The sequence below is a fragment of the Lipotes vexillifer genome, unplaced genomic scaffold (assembly GCF_000442215.2).
Source record: "Lipotes vexillifer unplaced genomic scaffold, Lipotes_vexillifer_v1.1 scaffold197, whole genome shotgun sequence".
Classification (NCBI taxonomy): Eukaryota; Metazoa; Chordata; class Mammalia; order Artiodactyla; family Lipotidae; genus Lipotes; species Lipotes vexillifer.
The window spans coordinates 787,978-810,024 of NW_006781042.1; the positions used below are offsets into that span (position 1 = coordinate 787,978).

At 39.0% G+C, this 22,047-nt stretch overlaps 1 protein-coding gene across 1 annotated transcript in view; it reads right to left on the reverse strand.

Moving 5' to 3' along the window:
- Positions 1 to 22,047, reverse strand: part of EXD2 (exonuclease 3'-5' domain containing 2) — a 32,325-nt gene that overhangs the window by 4,605 nt on the left and 5,673 nt on the right. The window contains exons 2-6 of the mRNA XM_007454446.1: positions 12,879 to 13,135; positions 9,760 to 9,886; positions 2,160 to 2,491; positions 1,355 to 1,461; positions 969 to 1,104 (exon numbers count right to left, since the gene is read on the reverse strand). Of these exons, the coding sequence (XP_007454508.1) occupies positions 969 to 1,104; positions 1,355 to 1,461; positions 2,160 to 2,491; positions 9,760 to 9,886; positions 12,879 to 13,135 (959 nt within the window). The remainder of the gene's footprint in view (positions 1 to 968; positions 1,105 to 1,354; positions 1,462 to 2,159; positions 2,492 to 9,759; positions 9,887 to 12,878; positions 13,136 to 22,047) is intronic.

Here is a 22,047-nt window from a genome sequence, read left to right on the forward strand (position 1 = left end):
AAAAAAAAAAAAAAAAAAAAAGGCCATACCACCTATTCTTGGCCCACCTACATACAGGCCTTGGGTTCTCCTCTCCTGAGTGCAGGCCACCGGCGGTCAGACTCCTCTGCCAGGCCAGGGGCAGGGAGAGGCTAATAACAATCTTTGGGAAGGCTGTGCTCCCAGAAGGAAAAGTGTCATCCGAGAAATGAAAAGAAATTCTAATGGCCTTCAACGTCTGGAAAACGACTGTCTCAAAGCACACAGCAGGTAACTGCTACTCCTGAAACTTTGGAAGCCTGGTGACCTGTAAAAGCCCATTTCCTTCACCTGAAGAATCCCTTACTCTAAAATTGTTTCCCTGGTTCATCAAAGTCCATCATTATTGTCTAAGGAGAACTAAGCTCTCAGGGAAACCTCTTGGCAGCAACAACCATTTGTCACACTTTGCAAGCGGAGAAAGGAGGCAAGCGAGTTGCTACACAGAAGCCAGGGAGAAAGCCAGGGTTCTAGGCACCCAGGACCAGTGGTAACTTCACCTTCACTGCCTGGGGACCTTGACGCAGCATAATCTTCTCAGACCATTCTGGACTGTGCCTTCGGGTCATCTGGATACCCATATATCAAGGGTCACAAAGCTTGTAAGCCACTCAAGGGAGAATCATGAGGACACAGAGAGAAAGGCAGCTTCCTAAGGAAGGAAGGTCTCCATTCCTTCATGAGCAAAGGGAATGACTCTCTTCATGGCAAACTGTTATCGAGAAGAGTGCTTTATTCCAGGAACTAAGAACTGGCTCAGGAGGGGCAGAAGCCACTACAGCAAGGCCAGGCAGAGTGCTGACGCTCTTGAGGACACTGGGATGCCCCCTGGGGACAAGTCTCCCAGCCAAAGTAGGCAGACTGGGTCAAGCCCGCCAAGGGCTCTGCGTGCGGCTTGAAGGGCAATTTCCATCAGAGGCAGACAACAGGGCAGCCCAGCCCACACTCACCGAATGTATGAGTCTTTCTTGCCACACACTACACACAGGTTTTCTTTAACCATCAAGTAGTAGTCTCCCGGGGATTCAGGTCTCCCTGCAGGTTCAAACTGTAGCTTGACCACAAAAGGCTCTTCACTCACCAGCTCTTAGAGGAAAGAAGCAGTATTAGTGTCTGACTGCCCACCCCTCCCACAAGGAAGGAGCACCCCCTCAGTTGTTCTGTGCTGTATCCTGGCAGAGATCACTATTTCTGGGTTCTGAACAGCCCCATCCCACGTGTCTCTAGGTCTCTCTGCCTTCTATCCATCCCATCCCTCTGCCTTATCCCATGCCCACTCCGGTCAGTGCCTGCATGCACCTAATTACAAATCTAATACGACAGCGGAATCTCAAACCTCCAATGCCTTTGTCCAGGTACCACTGAGCTTTTCTTCGATCACAAGTGCAGAGGGGCTGTCCATCAGGGGCGTGGAGAAAGCAGTTATCATAGAGGGGTGATTTTCTGTGGGGAAGGGAGACAGAAATCTAAAACTGGGAGCTAACTGTTGATCAAGGTACCAGTTGCCTTCCTATATTGAGTGACCCAAACTATTCAACACTAGGGTCAAACATTACATTTTTGGAAAAAAAAAAATGGCAAGAAATCATGTTTATTCCTCCATCTGCACTGGGCTAGGAAAGAGAAATTAAAATGAATCAGTTTATACTATTAGTTTTTATATTTATAGGTTGGAACATTAGGGAGTGAGTTGGGTAGTGTTTACATAGTTCTATCATGAAAGCAAGCAGGAACAGAACACCAGGAAAACTTCCCTGTAATCACTGGATTAACAAAGTAAATTAAAATGAAAGAACTTCAAGCTAAAGTAATGGGTGCCACGTGGATTTATTTCTGGCTCATATGCAATAGTTGCTTCAATTTAATCACACAATTCCTAAAGGCACTTTACTATAGGGACCAAACTTCCACCCCAAAGTACTTATTAGTCATCTTTCTGCAGTAGAGGCAAGGAAACAATATACAAATAAATCAAAGGATAGCTCCAAATGCCTTCGAAGGAAAGGAAAAATAGAATTAATCCTTGGAGAGCCTATGCCACCTTACTGCACTAGCCTTCTCCCCAGAGCCAAGGTAAGGCATCGTGCCTTTTGCTGGAAGCTGGGCCTTGGACTCTACTAGACATGGAAAAACTCAGTTACCTGGCAGAATAGCCCACTCCAAGGGGCTTTCTTTTATGTTTTCTGGGGTCTCTCCCTTGGTGGTTGCCTGGCATCATTCCATCGGTCTTTGACTTCTTATTTCTTGGCTTCTGCTGAGATTCTGTTGCTTCCCCATTAACCTCCTCTCCCAATCTGCTAATTCCTTTGCTTCGGAATGGGATATCTACCACATCCTGACATTTCTCCAAGGCTTTTCTCCAGCCAATGAAGTCATCATTTTCTTCTAGAGTTGAATTCCTAGAGAAAGGGTATCCAAGAAGATGGAGAAAGAGAGCCACTGAAATCTGGGCATCCCTGGCAGCATAAATTACCTGAAGAGAAAAGTCAGAGATCAGTGGAATCCGGAAGGCAAACCAGAGAGAGTAATTTCAAAATCAGTCGCCAAGACACAGACAACTTCTAGGTTCCAATTCAAGATGTACAGTAACCCAGGCACCATGTACTCCTTAAAACCTTTTAATTACAAAATAATTCAAATGATACAAAAACAAATCAGATAGTATAATGAATCCTCACGTTCTCTATGTTTTTAACTAACATAGCTAAAATAATGACCTACTCTATGTGCTCAAAATTCCTAATCTATATAAATCAGTGAAGTTTCTTTCTATCTGCTACCAAACCTGCTGGACAGATTTTTCTCAAGTTTGGGGTAGGGTAGTTACCACAGGTCTGACAACTTCACTTTGGAAACTGTCATCATCTAGAAAACTGAAACCAAGATTCATTAAGAGGCCTGTGTGACTGTTGATCAGAAACAAACTGCTGTACATATTAATACAATGTGTAAAACAAGGAAAACAGTTTCAGACACGGACCTCAAATCAAAGGTCACAAGGGCCCACTTCTGGAATTTATGTATTTATTAATAGTAAGTCATTCACCCAAGCAACTAGGCACAGGCAAGCTGGTCATAAATAAAAGTTGTCAAAACTATAATTAATAGCTCTTCCCAACAAAGCATGTGAGGACTTTAAAATTCCTTTAATTCACCTTTAATAATCAAGCCTGGTAAATAACACTCTTAGTATGGATTTTTTGGTGTGCTTTTAGAATAATAGAACAAAAGAATAGAAAAAGAAGGTTTGGGTAAAATTCTCCACCTAGACCCAACCATCTACATCTCTGTCAGCAAGTTGTCTCCCACAGGAAAAGAGGGTGCTTGAACGTGAAGAGTTCAGAATGATTTTTAACAAATTATTTCCAAATGATAAGGAATCCAAGGCACTTTTCAACAAATGGTGCTAGAACAACTGGATGTCCACATGCAAAAAGATAAAGTTGGACTCCTACTTCACACCACACACACAAATTAACTCAAAATGGATTATGAACCTAAGTGTAAGAGCCCAAACATAAGACTCTTAGAAGAAAACATAGGAGGGACTTCCCTGGTGGCACAGTGGTTAAGAATCTGCCTGCCGATGCAGGAGACACGGGTTCGAGCCCTGGTCCGGGAAGATACTACATGCCGCGGAGCAATTAAGCAACTAACCGTACTGAGACTGCGCTCTAGAGCCTGCAAGCCACAACTACTGAAGCCCGCACACCTAGAGTCAAGAGAAGTCACCGCAATGAGAAGCCCGCACACCACAACGAACAGTAGCCCCCGCTCGCCACAACTAGAAAAAGCCCACTCACAGCAACAAAGACCCAACACAGCCAAAAATAAATAAGTAAATAAATTTATTTAAAAAGAAAAGAAAACAGAGGAGTACATGTTCATGACTTTGGGTTAGGCAATGATTTCTTAGATATGACACCAAAAGAAAAAAGAAATAAAAGAAAAAATAGATAACTGGACCTCATCATAATTAAAAGCTTTTGTGCTTTAAATGATCCCATCAAGTAAGTGAAAAGACAATCTGCAGAAAATGGGAGAAAATATTTATAAATTATATATCTGATAAGGGATTAGTATCCAGAATACATAAAGAATACACACACACACACACACACACGTCTCTTAAAATTCAACAATTTAAAGACAAACAACACAATTAAAATGTGAGCAAAGGATCTGAACAGACATTTCTCCAAAGAAGATATACCAATAGCCAATAAGCACATGAAAGATGCTCAGCATCATTGGTCACTAGGGAAATATAAATCAAAACCACAACAAAATACCACTTCACACCTACTAGGATTGCTCTAATCAAAAAGATGAATAATAATAAATGTTGGTAAGGTTATGGAAAATTGGAACCTTCATATATTGCCGCTGGGACTATAAGATGGTATGGTTGCTTTGGAAAATAGTTGGGCAGTTCCTCAAAGAGTTAAACATAAAGTTACCATATGACTCAGCAATTCCATCCTAGGTATTTACCCACATAAAAACTTATACACAGATATTCATAGTGGCTTATTCATAACAGCTAAAAAAATGAAAGCAACCCAAATCTCTACCAATTGATAAACGAATAAACAAAATGTGGTCTATCCATACAATGAAGCATTATTTAGCAATAAAAAAGAAATGAAGCACCAATAGATGCTACAACATGGATGAACCACAAAAACATGGTAAGTGAAGCCAATCCAAAAAAACCACATACTGTATGATTCTATTTACATGAAATGTCCAGAACAGGCAAATTTATAGAGACAGAAAGTAGATTAGCGGTTGCCTAAGGCTGGGGTGTTGGGGAGGTGAGATGGGAAGTGACTGCTAATGGGTATGGGGTTTCTTTTGGGGTGATGAAAATGTTCTAAAACTAGATTGTGGTGATGGTTACACAACTCTGTAAATATACTAAAATCCATTGACTTGTATACTTTTTTTTTTTTTTTGGCTTGCAGGATCTTAGTTCCCCAACCAGGGATCGAACCCGGGCCCCCAGCAGTGGAAGGGCGGAGTCCTAACCACTGGACTGCCAGGGAAGTCCCTGACTTGTATACTTTAAATGGGTGCATTTTATTGTATGTAAATTATATTTCAATAAAACTATTAAAAGAAAGGAAGGAATGAACCAACCAAGGCACAAAGAAGCAACTTACTCAGGGTCGCAGCAAATGTGAAATAGCTTTAGAAAAAAAAAAATCAGATACCTTGATTCCCAGAACTCTCTCACAGGATAATATTAATCCTAAGATACTAACTATTGCTAACTCTTTCCATTAACAATGTTTGGGGGGATTTCCCTGGTGGTCTGGTTGTTAAGACTGCGCTTCCACTGCAGGGTGCGTGGGTTCCCCCTGGTCGGGAACTGGGATTGCTGCATGCCATGTGGTGCGGCCCAAAAAAAAAAAAAAAAAAACCCACAACACAATGTTTTAGAAGGATGAACAAACAAATGGTAACAAACTAAGCAAACAAGAGAAGGTTGAAACCTAGGCCTGTAGGGGGTAGCAAGCAAAAAATCCAAAAATCAAATTAATCTGAGCCACAAAGAATGGCAAAGTATAAAGAATGTGAGGCACCAGGTATCTAAAAGAGCAATGATACAAGCAGGGGTGAAAACAGGAGGATCAGGTGACAGTCTCTGTAAATAACACAACCCCAGATCTCCTCTCTTACAGCATAGGGAGAGGCAATTACTCCTTCCCTGACCCAAAAGAGTAAAGGTTTGTAGAACCAAAACTAAAATGGAGTCACTTATGTCAGAGACAAAATGGAGGTGGCCAATGCAGGCGCATTAAAGAAAATGAAACTTTATTTAACATAACTTGCAGGAATTTACAGCTCTCCTCAGAAATCAGCAGAGGATGTCAGTCAATCTCCAAACACTGAGTCTGTTCATGCCATCTTTGGACTTCCTTATTCCCCTGTCTCAGCTATCCTGATCCAAATAAGGAAGAAGACCACTAGGCAAACAATCAGCTGAAAAAGCCAAAAATCTTCCACATTTACCCAATGAAAACCCTTTAGTCTGTGAGCTACTTGAAACTCACTGCTCCCATGGCCTTGAGTTTCCCAGCTTACAGGTCAAAACTGTTGCAATAAACTCATATTTCTGCTTTGTTTTACTCGGTGTGCAGAGTTTGGGTTTTGACAAGTTTAAGTCATATAGTAGCTAAATCACAGAGGATCTGGACCTAGTAATATCAGGCATGGCAGAGGTTGGGGGCAAAGTGTCACCAGGAAAAAGGGGGATTATGGGAAAATCTACATATTAAATGATGAGACTACCATCACCTTCTCTCCCACTCAGCTACCAGAATATAGGCTGTGGGGCTGAAACCTCTTGGGCAGAAGAGTAGGAGATTCATGTCTGGAGAAACTGAGTGGCCTGAGAGAAAAGACTTACAGTTACTGACATTTGACTTTAATTTATATTAATAGTTACTGATAATAAAACTCGCTAGTCAAAAATACCTGGCCATATGCTCTGTGCTCTCATTCCTTTTTTTTTTTTTTTTTTACGGTACGCGGGCCTCTCACTGCTGTGGCCTCTTCCGTTGTGGGAAGTATGTAAGTTGTATCCCTATTTTACACAGTATTACCTATTTTAATAGATTACAGATTTAAATTCATAGTTGTATGACTCTACAGCAGCCAAAATGCTGCAAATTAGATAAATTCAACTAGAATGTACTTAAGCAATGCAGGGAACATATTTTATCATTGAAAAGCACCAGTTTCAGAAACAGTTTGATCATGGATCTGACTTCATCTCTCTGAGATTTTTAGAGCTTACTCTCTTCTGGGTCTGTTTTTTTGTTTGTTTGTTTGTTTGTTTTTACCGGTACGCGGGCCTCTCACTGCTGTGGCCTCTTCCGTTGTGGAGCACAGGCTCCGGACGCGCAGGCTCAGCAGCCATGGCTCACAGGCCCAGCTGCTCCGTGGCATGTGGGATCCTCCCGGACCAGGGCACGAACCCGTGTCCCCTGCATCGGCAGGCGGACTCTCAACCACTGCGCCACCAGGGAAGCCCTCATTCCATTTTTTTAAATGTCAAATTTAAATATTATTTTCTGTATTTTACAAAAGCTCATTAAGCATTATGTTTATAATTAGAAAAACAAGAATTTTTAAATGAAGAATGAATAAGAGTCTTTGGAAATTCTGAATTCTCACAATAATATGGATCACAAATTTGGTTTCAAATTTGGTAGCAATTAACTTTTTCTTCCCAATGTTTTATTTGAAAGATTTCAAACCTAAGGAAAAGTTAAAAGAATGATAATTGACACAATTGTCAACATTTGCTTTATCTCTTTATAATTCAATACATACACCACACAAATACTTTTTTTTGGGGGGGGGCTGAACACTTTTCAAAATTAAGTTGCAGCTATTATGATATTTACTTCATCCCTAAAAACTTTAGTGTGTATCTTCTAAGAACAAGGACACTCTCCTACATAATCACAACACCATTATCACACCCAAGAACTTTAACAGTTGTATTCTAATGTCTCCAACAGTCCCAAAGATGTCTTTTACAGATGTTGCAGGATTCAGAAATTTCAGAATTTTATTTAAAATTTTTAGAATTATTTACAGAATTATTCAACCTTTATCACAGTCAGTTTTAGAACATTTTCAGTAGCCCAGTAAGAAAACTTATATCCTTTATCAGTCATCCCCCACTTCTTCCAGTCCTAGGCAGCCAGTAATTTATTTTTTGTCTCTATAGATTTGCCTGTTCTGAATATTTCATATAAATGGAATCATACAATATGTGATCTTTTGTGACTAGCTTCTTTCACTTAGCGTAATGTTTTCAAGACTCATCCATGTTGTAGCTTTTTATTGCTGAATAATATTCCATTGTATGGCTATACCATATTTTATTTACTCATTCATTAACTGATAGATTCAATTGGCTCTTTAATGTCTCCTTTGTAAACAAAAATGGATAGCTAAGGATCTAAACATTTTAGAAAAATCTTTAACGTGGAAGACAAAGACCAAATCAAACATTTAAATTAGAAATTCAGAGTAAAAAGAGGCAATGCAGGAAAGAGAAGAAAACTTCAGAAATCTTCAATACTCTAAGATAACAGAAGCTATGATATCCATTAAACAAAAATGCAAAGTTATCTTAAAAGCGAATATTGAGAAAAGACCAAGAGCTCTTATGACTTAATATGATAGGAAATTAAAAGTTTATTGGAATACTGAAAGATAAACTTGAGGACATTTCCCAGAAGGTAAAACAAAAAATATAGAGATGGAAAATCAAAGAGAAAATATTTTACTAAGAAAATTAGAGGATCAATTCAAGGGATTCAATATAGAATCTAGAAACAAAAAAGAGGGAAAATTTCCAAGAAATAGTATGAGAATAATTCCCTGAACTGAAAGACATGAGCTTACAGATCGAAAGGGTCCACTGAATTGTAAAACTATAATGAAAAATGGCCCACACTATCATCATGAATTTTAAAAACTAAGAATAAAGAGATTTTCCAGAAAGAAAAACAAGTCACATACTCGACATCAACACTGGAAGCTACAAGGAGCACTGCCTTCAAAGTTCTGAAGGAAAATGATTTCCACCCTAAAATGCTATCCCTCAGCCGAACTATCAGTTAATAGAGAGGGAAACTAATATCTTTTCAGACATGCATGTGTCATAAATTAACTCCCCATGCTCCTTTCCTCAAGAAGCTATTCTGAAGGTACTCCACCAAGATAAGAAAGTAAAAAGACACGATATTTTTAAAACAGAGGATCTACTATAGAAGAGAGGTGAAGGGAATTCCCAGGTTGACGGTAAATGCAAATTTCAGGATGAGAGTTGGGCAGCAGGGCTGGAGTGCCACCAGTCCTGAAAGGAGCAGGATGACAGAGCTCTAGCAGGGCTAGCTCCAAGGGAAAATGAAATGAGTAAGTTACCTGACTGTGTCTCAAGCAGCAGAAAGGAGATCGCTACATAGTTCTGTTGGAGTCTGCGGTTGAAACAGTTAACAGGTATATAGAAAACTAAGCAAACAAAAATATAAATTACTACTCCTGGGAAAACAAAAAGTTGTACAAGGAAAAAACAGTTACTTTAGTCAGTTTGCTATGTGGAGCAGCTATAAATAATATCAATATAAGTAGATATTAACCTGATAAAAATGATGATTTACCTCTATTGGGAGCATGGGGAAGGGAATAAGTATCTGTCTGGGGATACAGGAATTGCAAGAGTACTATACTAAATCATGTCTCCCAGAGCAAGAAGTCAAAAGATAATATGTAAAATAAGAAAGAGTACTATATGCATGTAATTTTAAAAGATAATGGTAATTACCAGAAAGAAATGAAATCAGTTGCCTCTGAAAAGAAGGAAGAGTAATTAGGAATGGGGGAGGAAGGCAGGGAACTACTGGCTGTTTCTTATAATAAGTCTTATAACACTTTGGTTTTTTAAATTATGCATTTGTATTCATGACAAAAAAAATTCCATTTTCTGAAATGCCTGGCATATAGTAAATGCTCCAAAAAAACAGAATGGGGACTCTTACCCTTTTATTTAAGTAGCATCTACATTATTATAGAGCATTTTTCTTGTGTATAATCCATGAGGCTATTTTAAGGCATTTCTGCCCAACACATATCATCTTTGAGGATTAGAATTTTTAAAATAATTATATTTCACAAGCAATGACTCTTCCACTCTTCAACTACTCTGATAAGTACCTGATCCTCAGTAAGATTCTCAGCATCCCAGTTGCTGCAACGAAGCAGAAGGGACTTGTCAAGGGGAAAGTTCAAAACAGTCTCAGCGAGTGATTTCAGGCTAAGCCCATTAGAGAGCAAATTGTTTCTACAAGAAATAAATAACATCATGTGTTAAAAATGGGAAAGGACAAGAATAGGCAAATCAAAAAAGGTATACAAATGGCCAATAAACAAATGACACATAATTTCACTACATCAAACCAAATAAAAAGTATATACAATTTTAAAGTCTATCAGATTACAAAGATTTCTTTTAAATAACTATATCTAGTATTGGTGGAACATGAAGAATCACCATCTAATCTAAAATTTGTGCATTGAACATTTGTATAACCTTTATGAAAAACAGTTTGTCAGTAAATAGCTATCAAAATTTTGAACATGAAAATTCTGTGATTCAATAATTCCACTTCTAGTCATTTATCCTAAGACAAATGTACATAAAACAATCTTCATTACAGCACTATTTATAGTAGCAAAGAACTGGAAACAACCTAACATCCTCAACAGAAGACTGGTTAAATATCCATGCAATTAAATTCCACATAGCTATTCCAAATAAGGATGTAGATCTATATTGATGTGAAAAGATGTCCATGATGTATTAGTTAAGTAACAAAAGATTATGAAAGAAAACATCATATGAACTCTATATTAATATATATATATACACTACACAATAAATGTGTGTATGTGATTCTAGGTATGTGAGAGAGAGGAAGCATAAAGAGTTAACTAGAAGGATATTAATCAAATGTTAGTGATGTTATCTCTGGGTGTGGGGTTTGGGGTGGTCATAAATCTTTACTTTTTTTTATATATATATATATATATATATATATATATATATATATATATATTTTTTTTTTTTTTTTTTTTTTTTTTTTGGGCTTCTCATTGTGGTGGTTTCTCTTGTTGCGGAGCATGGGCTCTAGGTGTGCGGGCTCAGCAGTTGTGGCACATGGGCTCAATAGTTGTGGCTCGCAGGCTCTAGAGTGCAGGCTCAGTAGTTGTGGCGCGCGGGCTTAGTTGTTAGTTGCATGTGGGATCTTCCTGGAGCAGGGCTCGAACCCGTGTCCCCTGCATTGGCAGGAGGATTCTTGACCACTGCGCCACCAGGGAAGCCCCATTAGTCTTTTTTTAAACGTCCTATTTGGGAAGGTTTCACATTTTTTGAGGATGGATTAAAAACAAGATGCCACCTTTGCTACTTCAAAGTTTCACTAGGAAAGGTTCCAAAATCATATACAACAATCTCAATAATAAATTATCCTCTGCTAACATATAATAAAAATACAGAGAGTATGAGGCAAAGAGGACAGCATTACCAAGAAAATCTGTGCTCCTCTCCAAAGTCAAATGAAGGTAACTACTTACAGCAAACACCAGGAGCAGCCTATGGCTAAAAGCTGAGTATAATTCTTGCACTATAATGTCAAATTTCTTCTACTATATGTCAAAAAATTTTAATTTTACTTTTAAAGTATTCAATAATAAAATAAGAATGTTTAAAATTTTAATAAGATTTCATTAAAAATGAATAAGCCTGATAAATGCTTCATTCTTATTTCTAGAGAAGTTCACGGTCACATTCAGCTTTGGCCGAATTTTGTGTTTTGACACTTGGCCATTCTGCATTTAGCCAGATAAGTAAGGGCACTTCTAATTTCTATATACTCATAGAGAGGACTGTAAATGGACAGAAAGAGATCTGGAAGGACAAACCAATCAGATCATGGTGGTGCTATAGGTGGTGGTGGTGATGATGATGACGATGGACAGTAATAGTTGAAATTTACACAGCACTCTCTACATGTCAAACACCATTTCTAAGTTCTTTACATAGTTTAACTCGTTTAATCCTCACACCGATCCTATGAGATGGGAACATTATTATATTTCTACTTTTCAGATGAGAGAACTGAGGAACAGTATGGCTTAGTAACTTGCCAAAGGTCACGTAGCTGGTAAGAGGGAGACTGGGACTCCCACCCACACAGCCTGCTCTGGAGTCAACTCCTGGCCATTATACACATGGCCTCTAATAGCAGAGTAACAGCAGGCAGCTCTGGGGAGGTGGTGCCTGACGAAAGGCGGCTTTGGCTGCTACACTCCAAATACTTTTACAGAGCTAAAAGAATTTTACAGTAAATATTTCAATGTATTACTTGCAAAAAAATGGATGCCTCATTTATAAGCGTTTCTTTTTTTTTTTATAAGAGTTTCATTTACACAAGCCAAACTACTAAACTAAACTAAAATTTCATTTACTACCAAAAAATTATGATAAGCATAGATTTTAATCAGGCCTTCTCTTAGTTCATCAAATCCTCCAACCCTTCAATATCAGTGGCAGGGAGAAAGGCAGGGAGAGAGGCTGTTTCAGTCCACAGTATTAAAATGAGGACCTGCATATATACATGAGAAGGTAACTGCAGCTTCCTTAAAAAGGGTAGAATTTCCATAGGAATAGAATTCCAAAGGAAAGGAAAATCTCTTCCTCTCAGTAAAGAATTAGGTCTACCATCATTCTGGGCCGAAAGCAAGGTCTGCACATTCAAATGTTGATCACGATGAGAGGGGTGTGACAGCTGGGAGGGGTGGGGATTCTGGCAAATTGAACAAAGCATGCTCAGCTAAGAGGATGATGCTTCCAGCCAACTGCTGCCGTCTAGAACTATAGTCAAATCACCTAATTTTTCAAGAGAAGCCGGGAATACAGGTTTTTACATTAAATCTTCTGAATTTAAACTAAAATCTCCCCAAAATATCATGCAGGACAAAAACAAAAACAAAAACAAAAGATCTGCAACTGTAATTTGCCCAAGGAGCCCATCAGTTTACAGCCTGTAGCTTATAGAGACACCTTTTTAATGTTTCATCTAAAAAGACCAATTCTAGGTAACTAAAGTTTTCCCAGAAGTTGGAATATTTCCTCACAAATTCAATATGCATCTCAGAAGCCTCTAATCTTCTAAAGAATTTTAGAGGCTTCATTACTGAGTCTCAGTAATCTACAACTCTTGCTAAAATATTTGTCCCACAGCTACAGGTTCCAGTATTCATACAAACCATACCTCTGCCTTATGGCTAGGTATCTGAGGTCCAGGCACCCCTTAACGACGAGGCCATAATCTTGCAGAAGCTTGTTGGCATCTTCTGAACATCCTACTCCAACTTTTAAAATTGTGCCATCTGCCAAAATGTCCAGTAACGTTTTTGGTAGTGTCCTTCCTCCACAGATCAGCCTGGGCAAGCGAACCAAGGCACAGAAGCCACTTGGAGAGGCCATTTGAAGGAGTGACAGAGGACTGGCTTTGCCTTCCGAATTCACCTGTAACAGAGGAAAACAGCGCCACAGTTCACACCCCAGCATAGGACCAAGTACAACATGAAAGTCTGGCAAAAAAGTCTAAGAGGTACAGTCTTAACTTCCCAGAGGGAACAACTGACCAGAGTTTGCCTCAAACCTAAGGATGAGCCTTTGCTAACAAATGCAATGGACTCTAAGAAGCAGCGGCCTAAACAGAGGTTACCGGGGGCCCAAACATGAGCCTGAAATGAGCAGGCCATAAATAGCGACCAGCTGACACAGAGCAGCACTGGGACGCACATTGGCAGAGTCACGTGAGACGCACTGGTTTTAAAAAGCTAAGGAAATAAAAGGCTAAGGAGCAGAGCGCCAAATGATGATGTACTCTTTTCATTTTCTAGACTCTTTAACATACATGTTAGTAACTTGACTCATTTACTTGTCATCACTGCCTCAAGATCCGATTTTTAAAAAGAGGTAGGAAATACAGTACCATCAGTAAGTGGTACCTGCCAATATAATAAATCGTAGTAGCACAGAGTGCTTTCTCAGCATTTTATGGACACAAATGCTGTTCATAAAAAAAATGTATATTGAGCATAAGCTAGGATTCTGATATAAAAAGAAATGAAAATAACTTTATATTTTAACTGATCTAGTTTTAATCTTTTTGATGTAATAGATAAATTGGAGAAAGTGCTTAAAGCTAAGGAAATTATTCCCAGAAAAATCTACATACAAAATTCACATTAATTAAAGGTTCCCTAAAGCTATCCACGGAACCCAGGTTAAGCATCCAATAAATTCCAATCCTTCTTATTTTCCAGGAGAGGAAATTTAAGGGCTACAGATGAAACAGTTTGACTAAACATGCAGAGATAATGGCAAAGTCAGAAGTGGAACCCAAATTTCCCAATCTGTAGAACAGAGAAGAAACAGTCAAGATCAAGATCACGAAGAGTTGCTGTTAAAAAAAAAATTAGGAGGGACTTCCTCCTCGACTTCTACTAAGTAAAACCACGGTTTAACTCAGAAAAGCTTTAGGATTCCCCTTCTCAGGCATTGTTTTATCATATCCTCAAATGGAAACATGCCAGTTTGATTTCCAAAGTGTCTATTTCTTGGAAGATCAACAAGACCCAGAAGAAACTTGACTGCTGGTTCCTATTCTATAACAATTCATCTGGATGTGGCCAAATCACTTTTTTTTTTTTATTAAAGCGTAATTCCCTCCCTCTATAATACTGGCTCTCTCCAAGAAAAAGCAGAAAATCTCTACTTCTAATATTTAGCACTGCTAATTTGACATAATACTCACTGCTAATTCCTAAGGCCAGATCTTTGAAAATCTTTTCAGTCAAGTTCCGTTGTCTAAAATACATTAAATAAATAGCTAGCTAGCTAGCTAGATAAGTTGTCCTTTTAATACTGTTTCTGGATTGTGCTTAAGATCCACTGTATTATAATTAAGGTTTTTCCACTAGGAATCCAAATGTTTATGATTCCAATAGGTACCCAATTTATACTGAATGTATGATTGGAAGAATATTGCTTCTAGCAGACTCAATTTGGCTTGAAGAATAAGGTATCTAGTCTTTTTTGGGGGGGGCTGTGTCAGGTCTTAGTTGCAGCACATGGGATCTTCGTTGCGGCACGCGGGATCTTTAGTTGCGGCATGCGGACTACTTAGTTGCGGCATGCGGACTCTTAGTTGTGGCATGCAAACTCTTAGCTGTGGCATGCATGCAGGATCTAGTTCTCCCACCAGGGATTGAACCCGGGCTCCCTGTATTGGGAGCGTAGAGTCTCACCCACTGGACCACCAGGGAAGTCCCAAGAATAAGATATCTAGTCTTAATTTCTTATATTTCCCCCTTTTGCCAACATCTTTTTGCCTTGACATCACTTACCACCCATGGAAAATAATGAAACCCTTGGCTTACCAACATTGTACTTAAAAGGAAAAAAAAAACCACATTTTAATTTTGTTAGCATTATGTAATCCAGGGGTCACTGGGTTTTTTGTTTATTTTTTGATTAGTCGACTCATAAGAAATGTTTGGGACATACACAATATATGTACATATGCATTTATAAATCATATAAATGTAGCACTATACTAACGTGTTAAGACATTATGAAATACACACGAAAGTAAAAATTTGAAATGAATGATGCCATCAGTCATTGTAGACAAAATTTCTAACACTTTTTTCTGTATTTCAGTGATTCACTCACAGAGGACTGGTTTAGGGATCCTCCTTCCCGAGGGCCAGTGATCATCCATTTTAGCTTCAGGGATCTTACAAATCCAGAGCAAATAAAACATTATGGAAAAGTCCGTGATTCTTTAAATGACCCCACAATGGCAGCAGGGAGCAAAAAATAATCTGAGACCATATTCTGGGCTGGAACAAGGTTAACTAATAAACATCCCTATCTGTGGAGTTTATATGTCAGTTAAATTAGACCATGGCTTTCAGACAGGAATGAGCTTGTCCTGTTCAAGTGACAGAATGAAGGCTCAGTGAGGCCGCAAAGTAGTAAGAGGAAGAGAAAAGGAGACAAAACCAGAGATGCTGAGAGAGGCAAGAGCATGTGAGTCCTTAGGAACACAAAAGTAATTAAGACATCTTGGTTTTATAAGAAGCAATGGAGGCTTTTCAAGCAGGGGACTGAGATGATCAGATTAGCATTTTTAAAAGATCACTGTGCTTACTCTATGGAGAAGGGATCATAGGTATATGAGTCCAAGTAGGGAGGCCAGTCAGGAGGCTACTACAAAGGTCCAAATAAGAGACGCTTGAGGGCTGGACTAGGAAGGAAGTGGAGGAGATGTAGAGAAGTATATGGATGCAAAAGCTATTTTGGAAATAACAAGGGTAATACTTCCTAAATGGAAATAAAGGGTTAATAGTAAGGAAAAAGGAGGGGACTTCAAGCAAGCCTGAAGCCTGGGCCTGCAGAAGGATGCTCTTGGGAAAATGACCTTCACTTCATTCAGTCTTTTTTACACCAAGTACTTTGCACCTGTTAAGCAAGGCAGTCTATAGCCAGAGACTCCAGAAAAAATCAGGCAGGAGTCAAGGGCCAGAAATCTATTTAACATCTCCCTCTCCCCAGGAGAAAGGCAATAGTAGCTTCTAAAACATGGCAGAATCCTCATTTTATACAGGTGATATATCCATAGTTACACATCACCATGGGTAACTCGGGGGAATCTGGAAACACATACCTCTATCTGGTAGAACGCTGTGTTATTTCCTGCTTTCTATAACCACTTCTTTGAATTTCCACATATTCTGCCATTAAAGAAACTTAACATATTATAACTGCCTTTTTGTGTCTGACTTTCAATCATATCACTTCTGTTAGACAAACCTTAGCAGGGAGGATGTCTCTCTTGATTTTAATCTTAAAGGTGGAGAAGACTAGGGATAATACAGGTTTGGGAAGAAAAATCGAGGTCTGTTAGGAACATCTTAAGTCTGAGATGACTATTAGACATTCAAGGGAGATGTCAAGTAGACAGGTGGATATAAAGGGCTGGAGTTCTAATTTTGAGAGTCTTCAGCCTATCAACGATATTTAAAGGTACAAAATTAGATGAAGTCACTTAGAAAAAGAATATAGATCAGAGGACATAAATTAGTGGTCCTTGGACCCGTCTGCTGACCCACAGATGTTTAATATTATATATTTCTTTGATCTCCACATTTTAAAAACTTGTGCCAGAACTTTTAAATTGCAGTGGAGTTCACATTTTTTAAAAATCTATATATCGAGTTTCTTTTTAAAGAACTGGACAATCTGGCAACACTTGGCTTGAACTCTATAGCAGCTTCCTCATTTATATAAGGCATGAATTCTCTAATTCACCATAATGTCTTCTCAACACTGAAGCCAACTGTCACTTCCCATTTATCATTGTATTTGTAAACCACTGTTTTTCCAGCAAAGAAATATTTCTCAGGATTCATGTCTCTAAAACTAGGAAAATGGAAGATAGATCACAGAGGTCTTGTGTTTAAAGAAAAAAGGGAGGGAGCATACTTCTTTATGAAATTGAAGAATATTCCTATGCATTTGAAAATGCAAACAATCACTCCATATTGTTCATTTACATTTCTTGTCTGGACCTTGTAGGCATCTGAGTTTGCAGTCCCTGGGGTGGATACAGAAGAGACCAAGCCTAAGTCAACTCAATATTTGGATGTGAGGTAGAAGGGGGATCAGAAAAGGAAAAAGAGGAAAGAACAGTAACACAGGAGATAGGAGAGTATGAGGGCATGAAAACCAAAGAGAATGTCTCGTGCAGCAATTATGCAGATGCTTTTGAGAGCTAGAATAACGTGAGTCCAAATAAGTGTCCACTGGACTGAAAAACAAGAAAGCCACCAACTTCAACCGTTTCAGTGGAGTAGTATGGTAGGATGTCAGATTAGAGTAGGTCGAAGAATAAATGGAGAATAGCAAATTATACCCAAACAAGTAGATGAAAAGAAATAATAAAGAGCAGAAGTCAGTGTAATGGAACATAAACATACAATAAAGATCAACAAAGCCAGAAGTTGGTTCTCAGTAAAGACTAATAACACTGATAAACCCATGGAAGGAGTAATCAAGAAAAAAAAAAAGAGAAGCAAATAAGCATTGTCAAAAATGTCCTTACATATCCATCAGATAGGAAAAAAAAAATGTCACTGGATATTATAAACAAGTATATGCCTGTAATTTAAAATTTTGAAAGAAGACATATTTAGATGAAAAATAAAATTTATCAAAACAGACATGAAGAAATAGAAAATATGAATAGCCCCAAAACTATTTAAAAAATTGTATTCATAATTCAAAAACTTCCCTAAAAAGAAAACTCCAGATGGCTTCACCAGTAGATTCTAATCAAACATTTAAGGAAAAAAGAATGACAATCTTACACAAACTCTTCCAGAGAACACAAAAACAAGGAACAGCCCTAACTTGTATGAGGCCAGCATAACATTTTTATCAAAATCTGACAAGGTCATTTCTAGAAAGGAAAATTATAAGCCAGTATCACTCATGAATATAGATTATTTTTAAAACACTAGTAAAGTGAATTCAGCAATGTATAAGGAGAATAAGACATCATGACCCAGTTGGATTTATTCCAGGAATTCAAAAATCAATGTATTTTCACCACAAGAACAGAATAAATGAGAAAAACTACATACTCATCTCAAAAAATTCAGAAAAGGCACTTAATAAAATTCAGGGCTTCCCTGATGGCGCAGTGGTTGAGAGTCCGCCTGCCGATGCAGGGGACATAGGTTCGTGCCCCGGTCCGGGGAGATCCCACATGCCACGGAGCGGCTAGGCCCGTAAGCCATGGCCATTGAGCCTGCGCGTCCGGAGCCTGTGCTCTGCAACGGGAGAGGCCACAACAGTGAGAGGCCCACGTACCACAAAAAAAATAAATAAATAAAATAAAAAAAAATAAAATTCAACAACTATTCATAATTTTAAAAAATAACTTCTATTTTATTTTTATTTTATAATTGATTTACAATATTGTGTTAGTTTCAGGTGTACAGCAAAGTGATTCAGTTTTATATATATATGTATATATGTATACATATATATTTCAAATTATTTTCCATTATATGTTATTATAAGATATTAAATCTAGTTCCCTGTGCTATAAAATAAATCCTTGTTGCTTATCTATTTTATGTATAATAGTTTATATCTGTTAATCTCATACTCCTAGTTTATCCCTCCTCCACCCCTTTTCCCCTTTGTTAATCATAAGTTTGTTTTCTATGTCTGTGAGTCTATTTCTGTTTTGTATATAGATTCATTTATCATTTTTAGATTCCACATATAAGTGATATCCTATTAATATTTGTACTTCTCTGTCTGACTTACTTTACTTAGTATGATATTCTCTAGGTCCATTCTTGCTGCTGCAAATGACAATATCTCATTCTTTGAAAAAAAAAAAAAACTTGCGAATTCCCTGGCGGTCCAGTGGTTAGGACTCCACACTTTCACTGCCAAGGGCCCGGGTTCAGTGCCTGATCAGGGAACTATGATTTCACAAGTTGTATGGCGCAGCCAAAACAAAACAAAACAAAACAAAAAAAACTCTTAAGAAACCAAGAATAGAATTGAATGTATTTAATCTGTAAACAAACCTACTGCAGATATCGTACTCAATATGAAAATGTTGAAAGCTGTCATTCTGAGATAGAGAATAAGTCAAGGATGCCTACTGTCACCACTCATACTGTGCACTATATTGAGATCCTCGCCAGTTCAGCAAGGCAGGAAAAGAAATACAAAGCGTAAGGACTGGAAAAAAAATTGTCACTTCACAGATAATATAATAGTTTATATAGAAACCCAAAAGAATCTAAAAGTAATTAGAATTAATAAGTGAGTTTAGTAAGTTCCTTAATATAAGAGAAATACATATAAAGTTACATTTCTATTTACCAGAAAAAAACCACAACTTTTAAAAAAATTAATTAATTAATTTATTTATTTTTGGCTGCTTTGGGTCTTCGTTGCTGCGTGTGGGCTTTCCCTAGCTGTGGTGAGTGGGGGCTACTCTTCGTTGCGGTGCGCAGGCGTCTCATTGCGGTGGCTTCTCTTGTTGCGGGGTAGGGGCTCCAGGTCCACAGCCTTCAGTAGTTGTGGCTCACGGGCTTAGCTGCTTCGTGGCATGTGGGAACTTCCCGGACCAGGGCTCGAACCCATGTCCCCTGCATTGGCAGGTGGATTCTTAACCACTGCACCACCAGGGAAGTCCCACAACATTTTTTAAGATTTCATGTATAACAGAATTTTTTTTAATCACAGAAAACTACAAATATATTATTAAGAGAAGTTAAAGATCTAAATAAATATTCTTAGATTATAAAACTCAATGTTGGAAAGAAGTCAATTCCCCACAAACTGATCTATCGATCCAATGCAATCTTAATCAAAATATCAAGAAATTGTTTTTGGTAGAACCTGAAAAGCTGATTCTAAAATGTATAACGAAATGCAAAGGACCAAGACTATCCAAGACCCTCCGGGAAGAAAACAAGATAGAAAGTCTTGCTGTGGCAGATATCAAGAGTCATTATAAGGCAACAGTAACTAAGACAGTTTGTGATCACCGGTGGAAGAATAGAAAAATAGACTACTAGAGTGTCCAGAAATAGATCTATTCATATAGAGATACATGTTTTGGGACTTCCCTGGTGGTGCACTGGTTAAGAATCTGCCTGCCAATGCAGGGGACACGGGTTCGAGCCCTGGTCCAGGAAGATCCCACATGCCACGAAGCAACTAAGCCCGTGCACCCCAACTACTGAGCCTGCGCTCTAGAGCCCATGAGCCACAACTACTGAGCCCACGTGCCACAACTACTGAAGCCCGCGTGCCTACAGCCCGTGCTCTGCAACAAGAGAAGCCACTGCAACAAGAAGCCCGCGCACCGCAACGAAGAGTAGCCCCGGCTCGCCGCAACTAGAGAAAGCCCGCGTGGAGCAACAAAGACCCAACACAGCCAATAAATAAATAAATAAATAATTTATTTTAAAAAAGAAAATGAAAAAAAGAGATACCTGTTTTATAGTAAAGTGGCATTGCACAGCAGTGAGATTTATCTTTTCAATCAGTGGTGCTAGGACAATTGGATATCCATAAAAAGAAAAAATGAAACTCAACCCTACCTCACATCATACACACACACGCACACACTAATCAATTCCACATAGATTATAAATCTAAATATGCAATGTTAAAACCACAAAACTCCGGCTTCCCTGGTGGTGCAGTGGTTAAGATTCCACCTGCCAATGCAGGGGACACAGGTTCGAGCCCTGGTCTGGGAAGATCCCACATGCCATGGAGCCACTAAGCCCGTGCGCCACAACTACAGAAGCCCACACACCTAGAGCCTGTGCTCCACAACAGGAGAAGCCGCCGCAGTGAGAAGCCCACGCACCATAATGAAGAGTAGCCCCCGCTCGCCGCAACTAGAGAAAGCCTGTGTGCAGCAACAAAGACCCAACACAGCCAAAAATAAATGTTAAAAAAAAAAAAAAGAATGGTAAGAATCTGAAAAAGAATTTACTGATGTCTCTCTGTAAGTGAATCAAGTGGATGTACAGCAGCAAGAAACAGCATTGAAAATCAGCTATACACCGTTATAAAAATAAATTCCCCCCCCCCAAAAAAAAAGGACAGAGAGAGAGAGCGAAATTCTTACAGAATTCGTTCAGGGGCTGTGATGCAACCTGGACAGACCACATCTAGACCCACAGCTGGATGGGACTTAAGGCTGCACACTCGTGGGGCTGAGAGGCTTGGTGAGGATGGGCCAGCAAATGCAGCCCCTTTAGAGTAATACTGCCTGGTCCCCATTCCATGGGTCCCAAATCTCCAGGTGCTGGGGACCCTTCCTACAGCTAAAACATGCATGGGACACCCAGAGGATGGTACACCGGCTGATGGGGAAGAGTTTGGAAAAGGCACCTCATCTCCTCATCTCCTGGTGGTCGGGTTACCCCCTCCAGCCTCTTTCCTAACAATCTCCCCACTTGGGGAAGTCAGCACCTTCAACATCCTGTTTCACACAGTTTGGAATTTGTCCGGAGGATGAAGTGGAAGGGGGGAAACCAGTGAGAGACAAGCCTTATTTGTTTGGACAGGCACACGCCACTCTAATTTCCAATCAGGAAGAGGAACCGACCAAAGGCTCAGCCTGCCCCCGGCACCAGAATAGGGCTTGAAGCAATCCTGCTGTTTTGTGGCCAGTTCCCAAAACGACAAGTTGAAAAATGGAGCTCAGGGGCACTGCAATTCAGAAAACTGCAGGGTTGTAAATGATACCTATTGTCGAAAAATGTCTTGAGGTAAGTCATCAAAAAGGACTTGTAAGCAAGGCAGAATTTCAG